At 51.1% G+C, this 21,075-nt stretch overlaps 1 protein-coding gene across 3 annotated transcripts in view; it reads right to left on the bottom strand.

Annotated features, from left to right (window-relative positions):
- Positions 1–9,218: 9,218 nt before the first annotated feature.
- The window catches only part of ANO10 (anoctamin 10), a 213,492-nt gene continuing 201,635 nt past the window's right edge, over positions 9,219–21,075 (bottom strand). For 2 of the 3 annotated variants that reach the window (XM_027088317.1, XM_027088320.1), the window contains one exon: positions 9,219–9,582. In XM_027088317.1, coding sequence (XP_026944118.1) covers positions 9,514–9,582 — 69 coding nt within the window. In that variant the 3' untranslated portion in view covers positions 9,219–9,513. The remainder of the gene's footprint in view (positions 9,583–21,075) is intronic. The other variant, XM_027088318.1, reaches the window with a different exon arrangement.

Here is a 21,075-nt window from a genome sequence, read left to right as displayed (position 1 = left end):
CTCTGAACCCTTCCAATCAGGCACTGCTGCTGTCACCCCACCAAAACTGCTTTGCTCAAGGTCAGCAGTGATCTCCATGTGCTAAATCCAGTGGTCAATTTTTAGAAACAGCTTTCAGGTATAATCCACATACCGCATAATTCACTGATTTATATCGTACAATTTAACAGGTTTTAGTATATTGACAGAGTTGTGCAACCATTACCATAAACCCCAAAAGAAACCTTGTACCTGTTAGCACATTCTCCCTTTCCCCTCAACTCCCAGCCCAGCCTAAGCCAGACAAACACTAATCCGTGGTCACTTCCAGTCCCACGTTAGCATTTGTTGAGTTGATCACTCTTCCTTGCAAACTTCACGTTGTTCAGGACTCTACTTCTACCTTGCTGCTCTTCAGTCCACGAGCTCCACGTTCTCCCAACCACTGAACTTGGAATACTGCAGGATTCGATTCTAGATCCTTTCTGTATCTACACACAGTCTCTTGATCCTTAACATCCATGTGCTGATAGAAGCCCGAAATATACTTAGCCCGTGTCTCCCAGGAACACCAGATTCCAGCTACCTATTTGATTTCTCTATTCGGATGTGTCTGATAAGCACCTCAATTTGTACAAGTCCCAAACTCATAATCCCCCTCAAATCCTTACCCTACTAATGTTCCCCATCTCATAACTGACAACTCTAAACCTTCATTTGTTTTTGCACAAGTCAAAAATCTTGGTGTCAACCCTCACTCTTTGATCCCAGCATCCAATCCATGAGCGCATCTTATTCACCATTCAAATATTGACACCTCATTGCCTCCACTCCTGACATTCTGGTCCATGAACATCATCATCACTTATCTGGTCAACTATAAAATGCCTCCTAAAGGGTTTCATCACTTTTGCCTCTTGTCTCTCTCATCTGTTTTCCATTCAGCATTGTGAGTGGTCCTTCTAAAAGCTAAATCATGCTATGTTTTGAAAGGTGATGAATTTCCAAGCATTTGAAGATTTTCCACATAAGTTTCTGTTACTAATTTCTAGTTTGTTTTGTTCAGAAATCATGCTTTGTGTAATTTTTATTTTTTTTAGTATATTTTATTTATTTTTATTTTTGGCTGCATTGGGTCTTCATTGCTGTGCGTGGGCTTTCTCTGGTTGCGGTGAGGGGGGTCTACTCTTTGTTGCAGTGTGCGGGCTTCTCATTGCAGTGGCTTCTCTTATTGTGGAGCACGGGCTCTAGGCGCACAGGCTTCGGTAGTTGTGGCACATGGGTTCTAGAGTGCAGGCTCAGTAGTTGTGGCACCCGGGCTTAGTTGCTCCGCGGCAGGTGGGATCTTCCTGGGCCAGGGCTCAAACCCGTGTCCCCTGCATTGGCAGACGGATTCTTAACCACTGCACCACCAGGGAAGCCCCTGCTTTGTGTAATTTAAATCTTTTTAAGCTTACTGAAATTTGTTTTATGGCCCAGCTAATGGCCTATCTTGGTGAATGTTTATGTGAGTGCTTGAGAAGTGCTCTTGCTGGTAAAGTGTTCTGTATGTTTTATACATGTCAATAATTAAGTTGATTGATAATGGTATTCAAGTCTTCTGTATCCTTACTGATTTTGTCTCATTATATAAATACTGAGAGAGAAGTGTTGAAATCCAGCTGTAGTTATGGATTTGCCTATTTCTCCTTTTAGTTCTATCAGTTTCACTTTATGAAATTTGAAGTTCTGTTGTTAGATTGTTAAGTCTTCGTGATGAATTGATCCCTTTCATCATTATGAAATGTTGCTCTTTATACCTAGTAAATTATTTTTTGTCCTGAAGTCTACTTTGTGTGATACTGATATAGCCATTCTAACTCTTTTTGACTTGTGGGAGTGTATTTTACTTCTAACCCATCTGTATCTTTATATTTAAAATAGGAGTTTGGTTTTTTTGTTTGTTTTTTTGTAGGCAGCATGTAGTTGGGTCTTGCTTTTTTGTCCAGTCTGCAAATCCTTACCTTTTATTTGGAGTACTTAGACCAATTACATTTAGTGTAATCATCAACATGGTTGAGTTTAAATCTACCTTCTTTCTAATTGTTTCTACTTGTTTCATCTGTTCTTTGTTTCTTTTTCCCTCTTTTAGTAACTTCTCTTGGTTTAACTAAGCACTTTTTATGGGCTGTGTGCCTCTTATTTTTTTATAGAACGTAACCTTACAACTACATACTTCCATTTTCTTCCTTCTCTTCTTTGTACTGTTGTCAATCATTTTATTTTTACATATGCATACACAGTTTTGTTTTAGGTAGTTTTCTTTTTAAGAGAGGAAACATGGAAATAGTCTTATATTACCAACATCTTTATCATTTCTGTCACTCTTCATTTCCTTGTATAGATCCACATTTTGGTATTTTCCTTCTGCCTGTAGAACTTAAAATTTTTATAGTGCAGGTCTGCTGACTATATTCTGACAGCTTTTGCTTGTCTGAAAAGGTATTTTTACTTCATTTGTGAAGGCTGTTTTCATTGGGTATAGAATTCTAGCTTGACAGTTTTTTTATTGCAGTGCTGGACACCGTGAATTTCACATTGTTGAGTGCTGGATTTTGTATTCATGTAAAAAGTGCTGGGTTTCGTTTTGGCATAGGGTTACTTGGAATCAGTTGGATCCTTTTAGGTCTTGCTTTTAAAGTGTGTTAGGACAGATCTAGAGCAGTCTTCAGGGCTAATTTGGCCCACCACTGAAGCGGTACCCTTCTAAGCACTCTACCGAACTCTTTCCACTCTGGCTGGTGGGAGCATGAACTGTTCTCAGCTTTGTGTAAGTTCTAAGCGTTGGTCAGTCTACTGCTTTCCGGGGGGCTTCTTTCTCCAGCTCCAGGTAGTTTTCTCACGCACATGTAGCGATCGCTCTCAGTCAAAGACGGCAGATTCCAGTTCTTGCTCACTCCTTGTGCAGCAGGATATGCCAGACCTCAGGCTACCCCTTTGCCCCGAAGTCCAGCAGGGACTGGGTTCCTCAGGCTTCTGGATCTGGTGAGGGATAGTTGAGAAGGGGAAATGGGATCTAGCCTTTCCTGAGCTGACGGAAGCCAAGCACATTGTGACTGCTAGAGAGTCGTTTGTATTTTTGAGGATCCCCGACTCCCGAACAGCTCTCTCCCAGCAAAGCGTTACGTGTTGGAAAGTCAAGAAGAGGGAAAACACAGAACCTTGGTCCTTGTGAGTTCATAATACCCTTGGGGAAGAAACAGGGATTTAAATTAGCACCAGATGACCATCAGAGGTGGTGACGGGTCACAGGGCACTGCTGTGAGGGCCAGGAGAGTTCCAAGACAGGTGAGCCAGGGGAGGGAGGGAGAGTGCAGGAGGCAGAGAATTGAGCTGGGTAGGATCCGGGTCATCGGTCCCTGTGAGCCACAGGAGACAGGCGTGGACTTTGCTGGGAGAGAAGGGTCACAGGGACTCCAGGGTTTCTGGACTGGAAGAACTGGAGGACTGCGGGGCATGGCTAGAAAGATTGTTGCCAGGTGGAACGTCAGGGTTAGGGTGGAAAGGAGACAGACTCAGCATCCCACTGTCACTCAGGGCCCCTGCTTAGAAGGGCCCTCTCTTGCTTAACACTGCTCTTAGTTTGTCGTCTTGAAATTCCTGAAACTTTGGAAAAGGGGGATGCACTGGGCCCTGCAGGTTATGCACCTGGCCGAGGGGTTAGCTCTGTATTCTGCAGGTATGAAGGATGTGACCTCAGCCACGAGGATGGGAGGCTTTGGCGAGAGCAGAGGCCCAGAGAGAGCAGCCGAGGCCAGAGACAGAAGCCCAGGGGCCGCCTCAAGTGTGGGGCTGAGAGGAGGCATCAGGGAAACAAGGAGTGGAGGCCACCGAGCAGGAGAGCGACAGGTGAGCCCAAGAACTGCTCACTGAGGCTGTGGTCTCTGAGCAGCAGAGACAGCTCTGAGGCAGAGGAGAACGAGAGGTGGAAGCAGGTCCTGAGGAGGCCTCTCTGAGAAGTGTCGGCAGTGAGGTGGCCGCGGTGATGGTGAGTGTGCGGGCGGTACTCTGAGAGCGCCCCGCGGGAAGGGACTGGTAGGCGGGCTGTGGGGCTCAGAAGGGTACAGGGCCTGCCCACAGGCACGGCGCTGACCTGACCCCAGAGCCCACCCCTCAGGTTGCCCGGCTGCATGCGGCGAGGGGAGACCTTCCAGAGGGCTGGGCAAAGCAGTATTAAAGCACTAGGCTGTGGGTTCACTTTAAACCACACTGGAGCTCTTACATAACAGATGTCTGTGCATCTTGTTACCTTTCTAATACCTGAAAGAATTCCAAATTCTGTGAGACCCCTGGTCCTGAGGGATGCGGACACACAGATGAGACCATGTCGGGCAGCTCATTACACCCCGTGATGGGAAGGCATTTGGAGTCAGGGGCTGAGACCTGGTCTCACAACATGTCCCAAGGGGTTCCAGCGTGCCGAAGCTTCCCTGGGACCCACCGTCTGGGAGCAGATTAGGACCGAGGAAGAAGCGTCTCTCGGCCCCGGGATGCCTGTGGTGTGTTAAGGAGTCGGTACCTTCAGCGTGTTTGTGTAGGAAGCACAGCAAATACCTGGACCAGTGGGCACACGGTTCAGGTGGGAGTCAGCACATCACTGGGTCGGTTCAGGCTACTAACGCAGATCCCTACCTGCATCCTTCCTTCAGTTGTGGCCCAAATGCCAGGGGCTGCTCGTCCAGGGCACAGGCAGGGCGCCCCGGCGGGCGGGCAGCCGGGCGGGTCCTGGAAGGCAGTTGTTGGTGCCACGCTTGGTCTCCCCATTTATTTAGCTGACTCCGTCAGCCCTGCGGTGCCAGTTTTCGGCCTTGTGTTCTGGGATGGGAGGGGCAGAGATCACTGTAAGTGGCTCTTAGCCTCCCTTAGCGTGGAAACATACTTGTTTCCTGTCTTTGAGCCAGACAGCTGTGTAAAGGGCAGCGTGGATCTGTGTCTGCACTACTGAGTTGCCCTCTGGTCCTTTGTTCGGCACTTTGATGATTTTCCTGGTCCTGAGCAGATGACTGCCTTCACACCTTGGGCCTGTTGGACACCTGCCGGGGCGGGGGTCAGCAGACCTGGGCTCACCCGCTGTGCCCTTCCCGTGTCCTCCTGCCTGGGCCGCGGTGCTCTCGGCTGTGCACAGGAGAAGACAGTGGGTAGTGGAAGGAGCCAGGTGATGCCGATGCTTTGTGCCGCGTTCTCCCCGTCCCCCGAGGGAGTTCACCAGCCGCCAGAAAGGTCCAGAGAGGAGGCCACGTGTCATCTGCGTGATCTGTGCCACAAGCTCAAGGGAAAACGCCATCGTATCTCTTTTACGTTAGTTGATCACGTGAGGCTCACAGACCAGGTAGCAAGAAGCCTGGCGTCCCCTCCCTCCTGAGTGGTGGCGGCTCTGCCTCTGACCTGCCCAGGTATCCCAGGGGCTTTCAAAGGGTCGTGGGGCATGCCAGCGCCAGGTGTTGGAACTGGAAGGTCTCTTTGGTCCTGCGCCCCGTTGCTCCTCTGCCCCAGGTCCTGTTCAGGTCCAGGGGTGCCTATCCAGTGCGAGGGAGGTGCTTGTTGCTCCAGATCCCTGCCAGACCATGGGGGCCCCCACCTGGCACCTTGGTGACAAGGCAGCAGGGGAGGAGGCTGGCTCTGCGGCCCCTCCTGGGGAGAAACCGGCAGGGCCTCTGCTCCCCTCAGTTCTCACGCTCCAGAGCGTGCAGCGTGTGGCAGCGTCCACTGCAGGCATCCTCAGAGACGTGGAGCTCCAGGCCAAGCTGCCAGAACCCCGTTCCTCAGACCTGGGTGGCGGCACCCGAGCATCTGCAGTGAACAGGGTGCAGGTGGTTCTCTCTTGGGGTCTGCGGCCACTCTCTGAGGCCCACTTGCTGATGCCAGCCTCACTGCCCACCCAGTGCAGGGCTTGGCTGGGGCCCCAGCTAGCTCGCAAGACCTCCTAACTTTGACTCTTAAGAGGCTGGGAGGAGGAGCGTCCCATAGCCTTCCCGGGTGCCTGCTTGTACAGACACCAGCGACCACAGACGGGCCTCTTGTCAGGACGCGGGGAAGCGCCTTCCTTTCTCTGCAGAGGCTGTGGCCCCTCGTGGTGGTGATGCAAGGGTGCTCCCAGGCTGGAGAGTCCTGAGGACACAGCTGCCCCAGCAGAGGGGTCATGTCTTTCCTCCAGTCCCTGGTGGCCCTGGAAGGTGCTGGTGGCTCCACTTCTGTCAGGTCCCCTCTCTTCAGGCCACCCTCGGGCGGGGCACGGAGGGCAGTCCTCGGACTCGGCTGACCGGCAAGAAGCTCGCCGTTACCTGCTGCTTGCCCGGTGCCGGGGGCTGTCCTTGCAGGGCCGTGGGTTAAACTGGGTCAGGAAGAGTCTGGATCCCAGGGTTCTTGTTCTGTGGCCTTTGGTCTTCCATCTTCTTGTTGCTAGTTTCCTGCTGGAAGGAGGGCAGGAGCTCCAGGGTCAGGGCTGAGAGAGAGCTGGGGCCGAGGGCCTGGTACAGGCTGCAAGCACCGTCCTGGCAGATGTGGGCCACGCTGCTGTGAATTCCCCGAAGCCCCCTGTGCCTCAGTTTTCTCATCTATAAAATAGGGACAATAGGAGGAAACTGAGGCCCAGAGGGCATATCAAGGAGGGAAGTGGCCTCCGGCTTCACTGTAGGGCTGGGTATCCCTAACCATTTGCTTCTGGTTTCCTCCCAGAAGTCAGCAGCATAAAGATTTGTTCTCACGTCTGAGCTCTGGAGCCGCTGGTGGGGAGTGAGTCAGTGTGGCCACCAGCGGGGAGAGAAGGGTCCACTGCCTGCCCCCCCGCCTGCAGCAGGCCCACCAGGCTGACCATAGAGAGCAAGGGGGCGCCTGTGTGGGGGGCACGGGCCCAGCCCCTGCCCCCGGAGGCCCAGTGACTGTCAGTGGCCCAGAACTGAATGTCATGCTGGTGGCGTGAGAGGGGATAGTTGGGCTGAGAAGTGAATTGGGCCAGGGCGCACTGGCAATCTGTGGATGCAGTGACAGTCTGTATTTCATGGCTTGAGGGAGGGTGGTAGTCAGGGGAGAGGCCACGGCAGGCAAGGAGCGGCGCTGCGGCCTGGCTCTGCCCCAGAGAGCGTCACGCCCAGTGAGGGCCACCTCTGCGGCTGCACACGCCTCATCTCGCTGGGATCCTCCCAGCAGGGCCAGCGGGATGGGGCTCGTGCAGGAATGGGGGCATCACCTGTCTCCGGCTCTCCCCAGGTGCTGAGGCTCTTCTCTGGGGACCTGCCCACGCAGCGGCTCCTCGAGAGCCGTCTGGTGACCGGGCTTGGGTCCAAAGACCTGGGGTCACTGCGGTGTGGGCAAGGCCTCACGCGCCCTGAGAACCGGGGCGGGCTCCGTGCACAGGAGACCGGGTTCCCGGCCGCCCGCTCCCTGCTCGGTCTGGAGACACTGCTGCCTCAGCCTCCTGCTGGCGCCATCACTTTATGCACCTTTCCTTACCCGGGCTTGGGCTCCTGCCTCACCTGCTCCAGGTAGGCAGTGCCTGCAGCTCTTGTCCACTCCACGGGGGAAGGCGGGCTAGGGACGACGAGAGGAGGGCTCTCCCGCGGCCGGAATCCTCGGGGTGTCTGGGAGAAGTGGGGAGCAGTGCAGTTGAGTTGGGGGTGGGGCACGAGGACCCTAGGGCTAGCAGGGCAGCGGGGCGGCGGGGGCGGGAGCAGGCCGGGGGAGCGCTGCCGGGCATCCTCACGCACGGGGGCCAGTGAGCGGCGGTGGGCAGTGTCATCCTGGGTGTCTCCCTCAGGCCAGTTAGGGTGACGAGGGACTATGAGACGTGCAGTGAAGGACACCTTGGTGTCTTCCACCCCTGCTCCTGGGCACCTGCCACGAGCCAGACGCCACCGACTCCGAGCGCTGGGACACAAAGAGGAGTTCCGGGGGCCTAGCGGGCCTACGTGGCATCTCCTTCCTGCCAGCCTCCCTCTTGTCTCCACCTGACCGGCTCCCACGTCCATCCTCCTCCTCCCCGAGGCCCAGGAGCCCGCCCCAGTGAGGTGGGTCCCTGCGTCCAGGCTGACCCGGTCCCGTTTCCCCCGAGCATGACTGGCTTAGTCCTGGGTAAGTGACGTGGTTCTGCTGCATCAGACTGAGGAAGGGCAGGGGGAGGCTTCTGGGAAAGACAGTCGTGAGTGCAGGGAGCCCGGGGTCCGCACTGTAGCAGGGCGAGGAGGGCCAGCCTGGAGAGCAGCTGTGAGCCCGTGGGTGGGGAGGTGAGCTGATGGGGTCCACCTGGAACCCACCGCCTCACACCCAACTGCACTCATGTGACTGGTCCCCAAAACCCGATCTGGGGGAGACAGCTGGGTCCAAGGACCCACCTGAGCTTTCTCCTTTCCCAGCAAACACAGGCGCCCAGGCTGGAATTGCAGGGAAGCTCTTGGCGGCTCAGGACTGGAGTGGCGGCTACCATTCCCTGGTGTTTTAAGACACAAGAATGCTCTAGAAAGTGTCCATCGAGCACGGAACCACCAGTGAGTACTTGTGCCATGCAAGGCCTCAACCAAGGGGGCAGGGCAAGGCTGACCACAGGCGTCCATGCTGGCAAAGACGACAGTCTGGCAGCACCCGCTGAACCACGCGGAGCAGACGGGAGAGCTGGGCTTCCAAAAACATGCGTGGAGCGGGCCTGCCGTGGCCACCCCAGTCGTGATGTGAAGGAGGGAACCGAGGGGCCGGGCTCGGAGCGAGGGACACGGGTCTAGACCTGCCCGCCCTTCCCGGCCTTCCCGAGATGGGCCCGGTGTCCTGGCTATGAGGGCCCCAGTGGGGCGGGGCTGGCTGTTGTCTGGGGCACTTTGAGCAGCTGGTGGGAAAGGAAGCCAGGCCTGGCCCGAGCGGGGTGGTCCCCAGGGCTGGACCAGAGCCAGGAGCCCGGAGGGCGGTTTCCGGGGGGATGGGGGCTGCTGTGCTGGTGAGGGAGCTGCACCCCTGCGGGCACAGCCGGGACAGCCCCCCCAGTTGTGGCCCAGCCGGCCGGCTGTGCTGAAGGTAGCCCAGCGGCCCCTGCCGCGCACCCCCAGGGAAGGCCCAGCGGCAGCAGAACCTCCCGAGGACCCCTGGGGCTTCCACACGCCTTGGAAGCGGCCCAGCCTCGAGGCGGGCCCGGCCCTCGGCTGCCCTGGCGGCTCCCCCTTCCACGACCCAGCTCGGAGCAGACGGGCTGCTCCATCCACACACGGAAGGAGGCGTCAGGCGGGCATGAGGCCTTTAATAGCTTGGTGACCTCTGTTCCGTGAATAAAGGGTCTGTGAACATAGAGCAGGACAGAGCCAGAGAGAGGCACCTCGCGTCGTCGAGCGTCGGCAACGCCACCTTGCTGGACGCCCCGCCTGCCGACCCGACGGTCACCGTGAGGGCAACCCGGGGAGCTGGCGGTTCGCCCACGTGCCAGGCTGGGCAGCGGCGGCTCCAGAGCAAGGTTGGGCGGCGTGCGTGCGTGCGTGCGGGGCTCCGCGCGGGGAGGGCGCCCGCTGGCTCCACCGGCCCTCAGGGCGCCTCCTCCTTCCCGCCTTCCCTCCAGTCCTCTTTCAGGTTCTCGGCCACGTGCTTCATCTGCTGTTGAGAGAACACAGGACACGCTGAGTCACGTGAGGCTGGGCGGTGGCGCCTCAGGGGCGGCCCAGGCCCCGCTCCGGCATCACGGCCCCGGGGCGGCGGGAGTCCTGCTGCTCCAGTCCCGGGGCCCCGGCCGCCTCTGTGCCCTGGGTGCTGGACAGCGTGCATAGAGCTCTGCCCTGGGTACTGAACCAATGAATAACTCCTTTGGGATTTGGCTTAAAATACACACGGAGATTTCTGATAACAGCTATTTACTTATGGAGAAAACAAGACTCTGAGCACAAACGCTGCTGGTGCCCGGGTACCTGGCTGCCCCTCTTGGGAGCCCCAAACACCACACGGGCTGGACACGGCGCACACTCCCGCCGGCTTTCGGGGAGAGGAGGCCGGTTCACAGACTGCAAGTCAAACGCCTCTGCCTCCTGCTGCAACCTGCTTCCCTCCCTCTCCTTTAGGCCTGTAGCATCTCAGGAGGCCCCCCGTTACTCCGGTCAGTCCTCCTCTCTTCTAGCCTGTTCTGCCTTCCGCAGGGCCGTGCCGAGATGGGCTCCCGGCAGCTGGCCCCTGTCCATCTGGGCTGGGGAGGGGCCTGCCTAGGTCTGGGGGACGGCTCCTGATGGGGGAGGTGCCGAGTGGGGACGGGCTCTTCCCGCAGCCTCTGAGCAGGCCTAGAGCAGGCACCCCTCAGCTGCGGGGTTTATGCGACCTTCAGCCTGACAGGACGGCGGAGACGGTGTGATTTAGTTCACAAACCTGGAGAAGCAGAACGGCCATGCCACCCGAATGCCCCCAGAGGTTAGTTTTTGCCTCTGCTACCTTTTCTGTTACTCATGTCTCCCGTCCTCTCACGAGCCCACTTCGACTGTCAACTACTGATGTAAAATGTAGTATTTCCCCCCAGATGCACTTCAGACTCTTGCAGCTGGTGTCATTTAATACTTACGAAACCTTTAAACATGTCTGTTTATGAGAGACAGAAAGGGGGTGAGGCACAGAAGATGAATCTATTTCCTGATTTGACAAGTAACCATAAGAAACTAAAAGCGACATAAATTTAACTAAACTAGGATCAAAATGAGGATACGACATTCCCTAGTTTGTCACAGAATCTACCAGCCACACTTGCCCTCCACAAGCCTTCGAGGCTCCCTGTGAGCTGCAAACAGCCCACCCTGCGTGCGTGGCTGCGGAGGGGGGAGCCCCTTGGCATCAGGCCAGAGCGTCCCGCAGACCTCACGAGGCCGAGGGCAGCCATCTGACGGGCCCTCTGCCCTGAATGACCCAGCCCCAAGTGACCTAGCTTCTCGAAGATGCCTCTTCTTTCAGGTCCCAGGTTAGGGGCTTGGCCCAGGCCGGGGAAGAGACTCAGAACCCACTGGGCTTGGACGACTGCCCACCCGCAGTGCCTGCCCTGCTGAGGGCAGCTCCTAAGGGTAGAGGTTCCTGGATATCACAGGCTCATCTACACTTAACTGCGCCGCTGGAAGCAAAGGTAGGAACCGGGGCAGGGACCACCCCCCACCCCCGCCCCCCGGCCCCTCATGCCTCAGGCAGTCTACACAGGAGCTCCTGTCTCCACTCGTGCCCTTTCCTCGCCTGTCCTGGAGCAAGGCTGCTTCTGAAGCTGAAGAGTGACAGGCCCCCAGGCCTCTGGGTCGAGCCAACCCCACTCCACCCCCCCACCCCGGCCGTCCCATGGCTGGGTCCCTCAGGGCTCGATCTGCCTCACAGAGCTCTGTGATCCCCAAAGGCAACGTGGCCCGTGGGGGGCGGGAAGGCTTATTATGCCCCCATGACCTCTACCTGGCCTTCCTCAGCACAGTGCCGAGGCCCTGGGAAGTGGCAGGGAGCAGGACCAGAACTTAAGACCTGCAGCTAAAGCCCAAAGAAGAAACCCAGCAGCCAAGAGGAAACAAACTGCAACGGCCCGCCTGCCTGAGGTGAAGAGTTCAACTGGATTTGAGGTCAGTGAGCGACGCTGCAACCTTTCCTGCACAAATGGGGCAGGCCTGCTCGGCTCCTGCCTGAAAGATGGGGTCAGATGCCATCTGGCCTCGAGACAGCTTCTCCTGGGTCAACCGGCCGCTGCCCACTGCTCTTGGGTCTGGATCCCCTCAGTGTGTGGTCATGTAACTTGTAATGCAACTGCCCCCCACCCCAGCGAAGCTTTCCACATCCTCGCCTACTGGTGAAATGGTGGGCATTGGCAGAACTAACTCCAGAAGCACGAAATTGCTGCTCTGAAGGAACCCTGGTGATCATTTGGTCCTGTGGTCACTTAAGGGTCCTGAGACCTTGTTAAATGCAGACTCTTGGTACCTCCCCGAGATGCTAAGATGCCGTCATGCTGGCTTGTAGAGGGACCCAGGACTCTCTGAACTTTCAGCAAGCCCTCGAAGTTTCTCCGTGGACAAACCCAGGGCGGGGAGTCACTGGTTTGCTGTCTGCCATCCTTCACCAGCACGCAAGCCGGCGTCGCGGGCCATGCTGGGCAGATCCAGGCCACCGTGTGTGCTCTGGCGGGGAGGCGCCATCCCCTCAGGGCCTCACGCTGCCTCCTGCAGCTCAGTTCTTTGGCGTCTTCTCTTTAGCTGCCCCGCCTGGAGGGTGGGGTGAAAAAACTGGCTTCTTTGGAGATTCTTCAATCAAAACCTTATTAAAAATACAAGCAGGATAAAAGTCCTGACTTCTTCACCATAAAAAGCACCAGAATGAAGAGAGAACGAAATTTTTCTCAACTCATGCTTCATTAAAACACTCACGCTCCAAATTACTCTCTAAAAAGCACAGACTGATTTCTGGCATCATTATTAGCAATGATTATACAGGTGGACCTTGTTTCACTGTGCTTCGCAGAAATTGAGTTTTTTACAAATTGAAGGTTTGTGGCAATCCTGTGTTGAGCAATTCTGTTGGTGCCATTTTTCAAACAGCATTAGTTTCTAAGTAAGGTATGTACACTGTTTTTATAGACATAATGCTGTGTAAGCATAACTTTCACATACGTTGGAAAACCAAAAATTCACATGACTCGCTTTATCGCAGTGGCCTGGAACCAAGCCCAGGGTATCTCGGAGGTCTGCCTGCAACAGGAACCGAATCACTACGCGTGCTGGCCAGACATGCAGCTTACCCTGAGAAACGGTGAGTAACCAGATCCCTTCTTCCCTGTGGAGAAGTACAGAAGTGTGTTCTGAGACCTGCAGTCCTCAGACGGGGCTTCATCCTCCCGGGCTCGCAGCAGAGACTCTGCCTCGCTGAGCCCATAGTCAGTTTTGGGATCCTTCTACTCACACCGCTCAGGAAATCAGTTGATTACAGTATTGCGCCATTTTCAATCTGTTAGCAGCTATTCCATTACTCCTTCCCCCAAAGCAACAACCACCTGCCCAGAAGGACTCTATCTGGGCAGGTCTTGGCTGGGGACAGGCCAAACCTGTGCATTCATCTCTTCCTGTTCGTTTGCTAGAGGCCTCCAGTCTCTCTGAGTGTGGAGCTGAGTGGCTGGAGCCAGGCTGAGGGCCTCTGCGGCCAGGCCATCTCATCCCACGACAGCAGCTCAAACATGAACTGGGTTCTCAGGTCAGTTCAGCTCAGCAACAGCACCTGGGGGACCAGGGTCCCTGAGTCCCGCCAGCCTCGGGTGCACAGTCCTGGTGACAGCACTGCCATCACCCATCCCTACTTCCCCTACCCCACTCCGTCCTGATTTAATGGGCTGGGGTGTGGCCTGGGGGTTAGCAAAGCTCCCCTGGATGATTCCATCGCACAGCTGGGGTAGAGAACCACTGCCTGGAAGGAAGCCCCGCCCACTGTGGGCGGGGCCAGCAGGAGAGGTCGCTTCCCTTGTGCACAGCTGTGCCCTCCCTCCCCATCCACCCCGGCAACCACAAGCATGTCTCCTCTATCCTGTCACTTGTTTGAGGTCATGTACTTAGAGTCAGGGCAGAATTAAGCAAGGGTCTGGCAATTCAGGTGAAAAGGGAAGTAGAGAACAGGCCTTTTGAAGTACCACATTTTCACAAAAACAATTTTTGTCTGTTAGATCTAGAGGAAAGTTCCTCAAACAAGCAGCAGGCTGAACACGTTCGGAAGTAACAGTTAAAAACTCCAGATCTGTCCTGGGCCTGGCGATGCCATCAGGCTCTGACAACCCCAAGCAGTGGGTGGAGGGGCAGCAAGGTGCAGGGACAGCACCAGCGGGGAGTTACATCCACCTCCTCTCCCTCTGGAGGGGTTGGTTCATTTTACCATTTGACAAAATGCAGAAGTGTGAGATTTGCTGACACCCAAACAGGCCAGCGCTCTGAATCCCTCACCTCCCACCCCGGCCAACTTTTCTCCCAGTCGCCCCCATCTCAGGGACCACTACCAGCCAGCTACTCGGACCCAAACTGCAGACGTCACCCTGGATGACTCTCTGCCCCTCCCCATCGGGTCCTGTCGACTCCACCTGCCAAGCACACCCCATTCCTCCCAACTCCTACCTTAGGGCTGTCGCCCCTGCTGCACCGAAACCACCTCCCAAACTTTCCCACGCTTGTGCAAACGCAGCCCAAGCCATGTTTTAAAACGGGACCAGAACATGCCTCTACAGGGGTTTCCCAAAGACTCGAGATGAAAACTCAAGCCTCCACTTTTCCCTCACAGCCCCGCTGCCTCCAGTCTAGCTCCTTCTTCCCGCAGGCCCATCACCATCTGCCTCGCCTGCCCTGCCACTGAGCTTTGCTCTTCAGCCTGTCTTCCCCCAGATAAGCCGTCCCAAATCACTTACCCCAGAGGAGTCTCCCGTCACCGTCACATCCCTTTATTTTAGTTCCTGCACTCCACTCAGACCATCTGGTTTTTAATTGTCTGTGTGAACTTTGTGTTTTTTTCTGCTTTAAACATTCTATCCCATCTAATACCTGGTCTCCTGACTCTGCCCCCAGGGCCTGCAAAAGCTCCGGCACCAAGTCGGTGCTCCACAGATACCTGTGGAAGAGCAACGGAGCCCAGCTCCAAGCCTACAGCAGCAGCCAGGGATGACAGCTCAGCCGATAACCTCATCGAGAACAGCACAGACAGGCAAAGCCTCCCTTCTCGTGGGTGTGTAAACGAGACACATTCATGTTCTTGAAGTCAGCGTCACTTTCTGGACCATAAATGTGCCCGTCACGTGTATAGGGTCATAGGAAACACACCGTAACATGGGCTGTATGTCAGAAGTTTCAGGATTTTGGAGTTCCAGATGGTTCCCTGCCCTGACCTGGGTCCAGCCCCTCAGGATGTCACCCAGTGGAGACAGGAATCTCAGTCCCCCAAGCCCTCAGGGGTGGTTCTGGCGAAGGGAAGGTGGTATGCAGGTAGAGCTGGGTGGAGAGAAGATGACAGGGGAAAGTCAAGGGCCACCAGGAGAGTTGCCAGATCATCATCTTGGTCCCAGCTGGAAACCAAGACTCCTCCAAGAAGGTCCAAACCCAGCTCCCGGACCTGGTGGCCAGGCCCAGCTCACCCAACCAGTGAGATGCCAGTGTCCACGAGTTCATTAACTGCATGAGCTGATCCTGGGGAAGACAAATGTCAGTTCAACTTAAAGAAAATATCTACTTCTTAAATCATCTTTTGGGAGGAGGAGATCAAGGTGGCAGGGCAGAAGGACGTGGAGCTCACCTCCCCCCACAAATACGTCAAAAATACATCTACAACTGGAACAATTCTCACAGAACACCAACTGAAAGTGCTTAATGAAAAAGTGGAGGAAGCAGCCCCCATAAAAAGAAAAAGAGAAGTCGCCTGAAAGAACGGACAGTGAATACCAACTGAAAGCGGGCAGAAGATCTCATACAACTGAGGCTGTAAGAAAGACCCCCGTGTAACCTGGTAAGACTAAAGGGAAAAAAGGGGGGAATCAAGGTGGGACCTGTGCTCCTGGGAGGGAGCCGTGAAAGAGGAATGGTTTCCTTACCCTGGGAACCTCCTTCGCCGGCTGGGAGCTCGGCCAGGACAGATAGGTAGCTGCAGGAGCCTGGGATTTGCCCAAGAGGAGTGTGCACAGACTGGCTTGCTTACAAGCAGGATAGAGAGGAACCGACACTGACTGCTGCCACGTCACCACACTTCCCAGCCCAAGACGTGCACTTACTGGTGTGCGCAGTGCCTGGGTGCTGAAACTCGGGCTTCAGCGGACAGACTCGAGGAGAGGACTTGGTTTGGCTATTTGGACATAGCCCGAAGGGCCTAGGATGTGGTCCAGGCTGCAAATGGGGGTGTGTGTGGGACAGAGCGTGGGTCCGTCATGGAAGCCTCATTCACACCATGCTCACAGTGGGCACAGCTTCCGGAGCTCCCACTTTGTGAGTGTGCACATGATGAAGGCAGGCAGAGCTGACGCACGCGCTCTGGCAGTAGAGGGTAGGCTGATTTTGTGGGTGTGCACACCAGGTGACGGGTGGTGTCACAGAGTTGCCTGTCCCAGCAAACAGGTCCTGCAGAGGAACACCCAGCAACTCCTTTCCAGGGGGAGTGCTCCAGTCTCACCTACCTCACACTGCAGCTTAGAACCGGACCTGGGGGCTTTTACTCCAACAACTGGGAAGCAAACCCTACCCCCGACAGGGCTGTGACAACCAAAGAGGAAGCCCCGCCCAATATCCAGTGCAGGCTCTGGTCACCACAGCACCAAACACACCCCTTATCAAGGGGACAGTGGCCAGCACGCTCTGAGCAAAGTCATGGCAGGCATCCACACCAAATACAGCCCTCGCATCAAAAATATTGGACTTACACAGTCTACAAAGGGATGCTCCCACATAAAAGCAGCCTTTCAAGACCACAGTATGTAACTGTTTCTCCTAAATTCTTAGCGTAAGAGAAATGAAAGTAAAATGACAAAGCAGAGGAAGTACTCCCAATTAAAAGAAAAAAAGAAGTCCTCGAAAGAAAAAACAATGAAACAGACCTCTCCAGTCTACCAGACCGCTGAGTTCAAAAAGGAGGTAATAAAAATGCTGAAGGAATTAAGAAAGACTATCAGTAGAAATGGAGATCACTGTAACAAGGAACTAGAAAGCATAAAGAGACAATCAAAATTAGACAACTCAATTGCCAAGATAAAAACCGAGCTAAAGGCAATAAATAGCAAACTAAATAATGCAGAAGAACGAAAAGTGATCTGTAAGAATAACAGAAGTCACCCAATCAGAACAGCAGACAGAAAGACAAATGAAAAAAATGAAAGCAACATATGAGACATACAGGATAATATAAAGTGTGCCAATCTACACATAATAGGAATTCCAGAAGGCGAAGAAAGGGAAAAGTGGATCAAGATGTATTTGAAGAAATTATGGCTGAAAACTTTCCAAACCTAAAGAAGGAAACAGATATCCAGGGACAAGAAGTACAGAGAGTCCCACACCAAGACGTATAATTAAAATGGCAAAAGTTAAAGAGAGGATTCTAAAGGCAGCAAGAGAAAAAGAGTCAGTTACAAGGGGACCCCCATAAGGCTATCAACTGATTTCTCTACAGAAACATTGCAGGCCAGAAGGGAGTGGCAAGCTCTATTCAAAGTCCTGAAAGGGAAAACTCTGCAACCTAGGATACTCTACCCAGCAAGATTATCATTTAGATTAAAAGAAGAGATAAAGAATTTCTCAATCAAAAACTACAAGAATACAGCAATACTAACCCTATCCTAAAAGAAATATTGAAAGGTCTTCTTTAAATAGAAATGAAGCAAGAACCTATAAGAAAGGGGAAAATCACGATAGGAAAGGCAGATATATAAAAGGATTGAAGGTCAGTTAAATAAGCCAGTACATAGATTAAAAAAATTTTTTTAAATTTTCTGAGTGTGATTACAACTACAAGGAACAGCAAATGGATAAACATGAAGATGTAAAATGGACATCAAAATGTGGAGAAGGGTAGTAGGATAATGTACATCTTTTAGAGTGTAGAGCTTTCATGACTATCAGTCTAAAGCAAGTAGCTATAGTTATGGGTTACCATATTTGAAAACCAGGGTAACCACAAATTAAAAACATACAGTAACAGAAACATAGATCAATGGAACAAGATAGAAAGCCCAGAGATAAACCCAAGCACCTATGGTCAACTAATCTATGACAAAGGAGGCAAGGATATACAATGGAGAAAAGACAGTCTCTTCAATAAGTGGTGCTGGGAAAACTGGACAGCTACATGTAAAAGAATGAAATTAGAACACTCCTGACCACCATACACAAAAATAAACTCAAAATGGATTTGAGACCTAAATTTAAGACTGGACACTATAAAACTTTTAGAGGAAAACATAGGAAGAACGCTCTTTGACATAAATCAGAGCAAGATCTTTTCTGATCCACCTCCTAGAGTAATGGAAATAAAAACAAAAATAAACAAATGGGACCTAATGAAACTTCAAAGCTTTTGCACAGCAAAGGAAACCATAAACAAGACGAAAAGACAACCCTCAGAATGGGAGAAAATATTTGCAAACGAATCAATGGACAAAGGATTAATCTCCAAAATGTATAAACAGCTCATGAAGCTCAATATTAAAGAAACAAACAACCCAATCAAAAAATGGGCAGAAGACCTAAATAGACATTTCTCCAAAGAAGACATACAGATGGCCAAGAAGCACATGAAAAGCTGCTCAACATCACTAATTATCAGAGAAATGCAAATCAAAACTACAATGAGGTGAGACCTCACACCAGTGAGAATGGGCATCATCAGAAAGTCTACAAACAACAAATGCTGGAGAGAGTGTGGAGAAAAGGGAACCCTCTTGCACTGTTGGTAGGAATGTAAATTGATACAGTCACTATGGAGAACAGTATGGAGGTTCCTTAAAAAACTAAAAATGAATTACCATATGATCCAGCCATCCCACTACTGGGCATATACCCAGAGAAAACCATAATTCAAAAGGACACATGCACCCCAATGTTCATTGCAGCACTATTTACAATAGCCAGCACAATAGCCAGGTCATTGAAGCAACCTAAATGCCCATCGACAGACAAATGGATAAAGAAGATGTGGTGCATATATACAATGGAATATTACTCAGCCATAAAAAGGAACAAAATTGGGTCATTTGTTGAGACGTGGATGGATCCAGAGACTGTCATACAGAGTGAAGTAAGTCAGAAAGAGAAAAACAAATATCGTATATTAACGCATGTATGTGGAACCTAGAAAAATGGTACAGATGAACCGGTTTGCAGGGCAGAAGTTGAGACACAAATGTAGAGAACAAACATATGGACACCAAGGGGGGAAAGCGGCAGGGGGTGGGGGTGGTGGTGTGATGAATTGGGCGATTGGGATTGACATGTATACACTGATGTATATAAAACTGATGACTAATAAGAACCTGCTGTATAAAAAAATTAAATTAAAAAATAAAAAAACATACAATAGATTCACAAAAACCAGTAAGAAAAGAACTCAAGTGTAATACAAAAGCAAATTATCAAACCACAAAAGGAAAAACAAAAAGAAGGAACAAAGAAGAAATACAAAATCAACTGGAAAACAAGGTTTAAAATGGCAATAAATACATACCTATCAATAAATTATCTTAAATGTCTATGAACTAAACACTCCAATCAAAAGACATAGAGTGACAGATTGAATAATAAAACAAGAACCTACAACATGCTGCCTACAAGAGATCCACATAGATTAAAAATGAAGGGATGGAAAAAGATATTTCGTGCAAATGGAAACAAGAAAGCGAGGGTTGCAATACCCATATCAGACAAAATAAACTTTGAAACAAAGGCCATAAAGACAGACAAAGAAGGACACTATAAAATGATGAAAGGATCAATACAAGAAGAGAATATTATACTTGTTATAATATTCTTGTTATTAATATTATATAATATAAATGCATCCAATATAGGAGCACATAAATACATTAAAACAAATACTAACAAACGTTGAAAGGAGAAATTGATGGGAACACAATAATAGTAGGCGATTTTAACACTCCACTGACATCAGTGGACAGATCTTCCAGGCTCAAAAAGGAAACAAAGACTCTAAATGACACAATAGAACAGTTAGACTTAATTAATATCTACGGGACCTCAGTCTAAAAAAACCAGAATACACATTGTTTTCAAGTGCACATGGAACATTCTCTAGGATGGACTACATACTAGGGCACAAAACAAGCCTCAACAAATTTAAAAGGACAGAAATTATTTCAAGCATCTTCTCTGACTACAATGGCATGAAAGTAGAAATCAACCAGAGAAAGAGAAATGAGAAGAAAATGACTACATGGAGACTAACCAACATGCTACTAAAAAACCAATGGGTCAGTGATGAAATCAAAGAGAAAATTTAAAAATGCCTTGAGACAAATGACAATGAAAACACAACCATACAAAATCTATGGGATGCAGCAAAAACAATCCTAAGAGGGGAAGTTCATAGTGATACAGGCCTTCTTCAAAAAAACAAGAAAAATCTCAAATAGACCTAAAAGAATTAGAAAAAGAAGAAACAAAACCTAAAGTCAGCAGAAGGAAGGAAATAGTAAAGATCAGAGAGGAAATAAAAGAGATAAATCAATAAAAAACCAAGAGCTGTTTTTTTGAAAGGATAAACAAAATCAACAAACTCTGGCCCCCAGGGATCATCAAGAAGAAAAGAGAAGAAGAAAGGCTCACCACAAAGAAAAGAGAGGAACCAAATAAAATAAGAAATGAAAGAGGAGAAATAAGAACTGATACCACAGAAATTCAAAAAACCATAAGAAATCATGTGCCAACAAAATAGACAGCCTAGAAGAAGTGGACAAGTTTCTTGAAACATGCAGTCTGCCAGAACTGAATCAAGAAACAGATAATTTGAACAGACTGATCGCTAGAAATGAAATAGAATTTGTAATTTAAAAAACACCCTGCAAACAGAAGTCCAGAACTGGATGGCTTCACTGGGGAATTCTACCAAACATACAAAGAACTCATACCTATTCTTCTCAAACTCTTCCAAAAGACTGAAGAGGCGAGAACACTCCCAAAGTCATTCTGTGAAGCCACCATCACCCTGATGTCAAAACCAAAGATACTACCAAAAAAGAATATTACAGGCCAATATCTCTGATGAATATAGATGCAAAAATCCTCAGCAAAATATTAGCAAACAGAATCCAATGACACATAAGAAGGATCATATGCCATGATCAAGTTGGATTCATTCCAGGGTCACAAAGATGGTTCGAAACACAAATGGATCAATGTGATACACCACATCAACAAAAGAAAAGTAAAACACCACATGATCATCAATAGATGCAGAAAAAGCATTTGATAAAATTCAACATCCATTCATGATAAAAAAATCTCACCAAAATGGGTACAGAGGGAACATATCTCAACATAGTAAAAGCCATTTACAACAAATCCATAGCCCATATAATACTCAATGGTGAAAAGCTGAAAGGCTTCCTGCTAAATTCTGGAATGAGACAAGGACATC

Source organism: Aethalodelphis obliquidens, unplaced genomic scaffold, assembly GCF_003676395.1.
Source record: "Aethalodelphis obliquidens isolate GAN/ISIS:26980383/991018 unplaced genomic scaffold, ASM367639v1 scaffold62, whole genome shotgun sequence".
In the NCBI taxonomy this organism is placed as follows: Eukaryota; Metazoa; Chordata; class Mammalia; order Artiodactyla; family Delphinidae; genus Aethalodelphis; species Aethalodelphis obliquidens.
The sequence above is the reverse complement of the archived record's forward strand: the minus strand, read 5'-3'. Positions and strand labels throughout refer to the sequence as shown.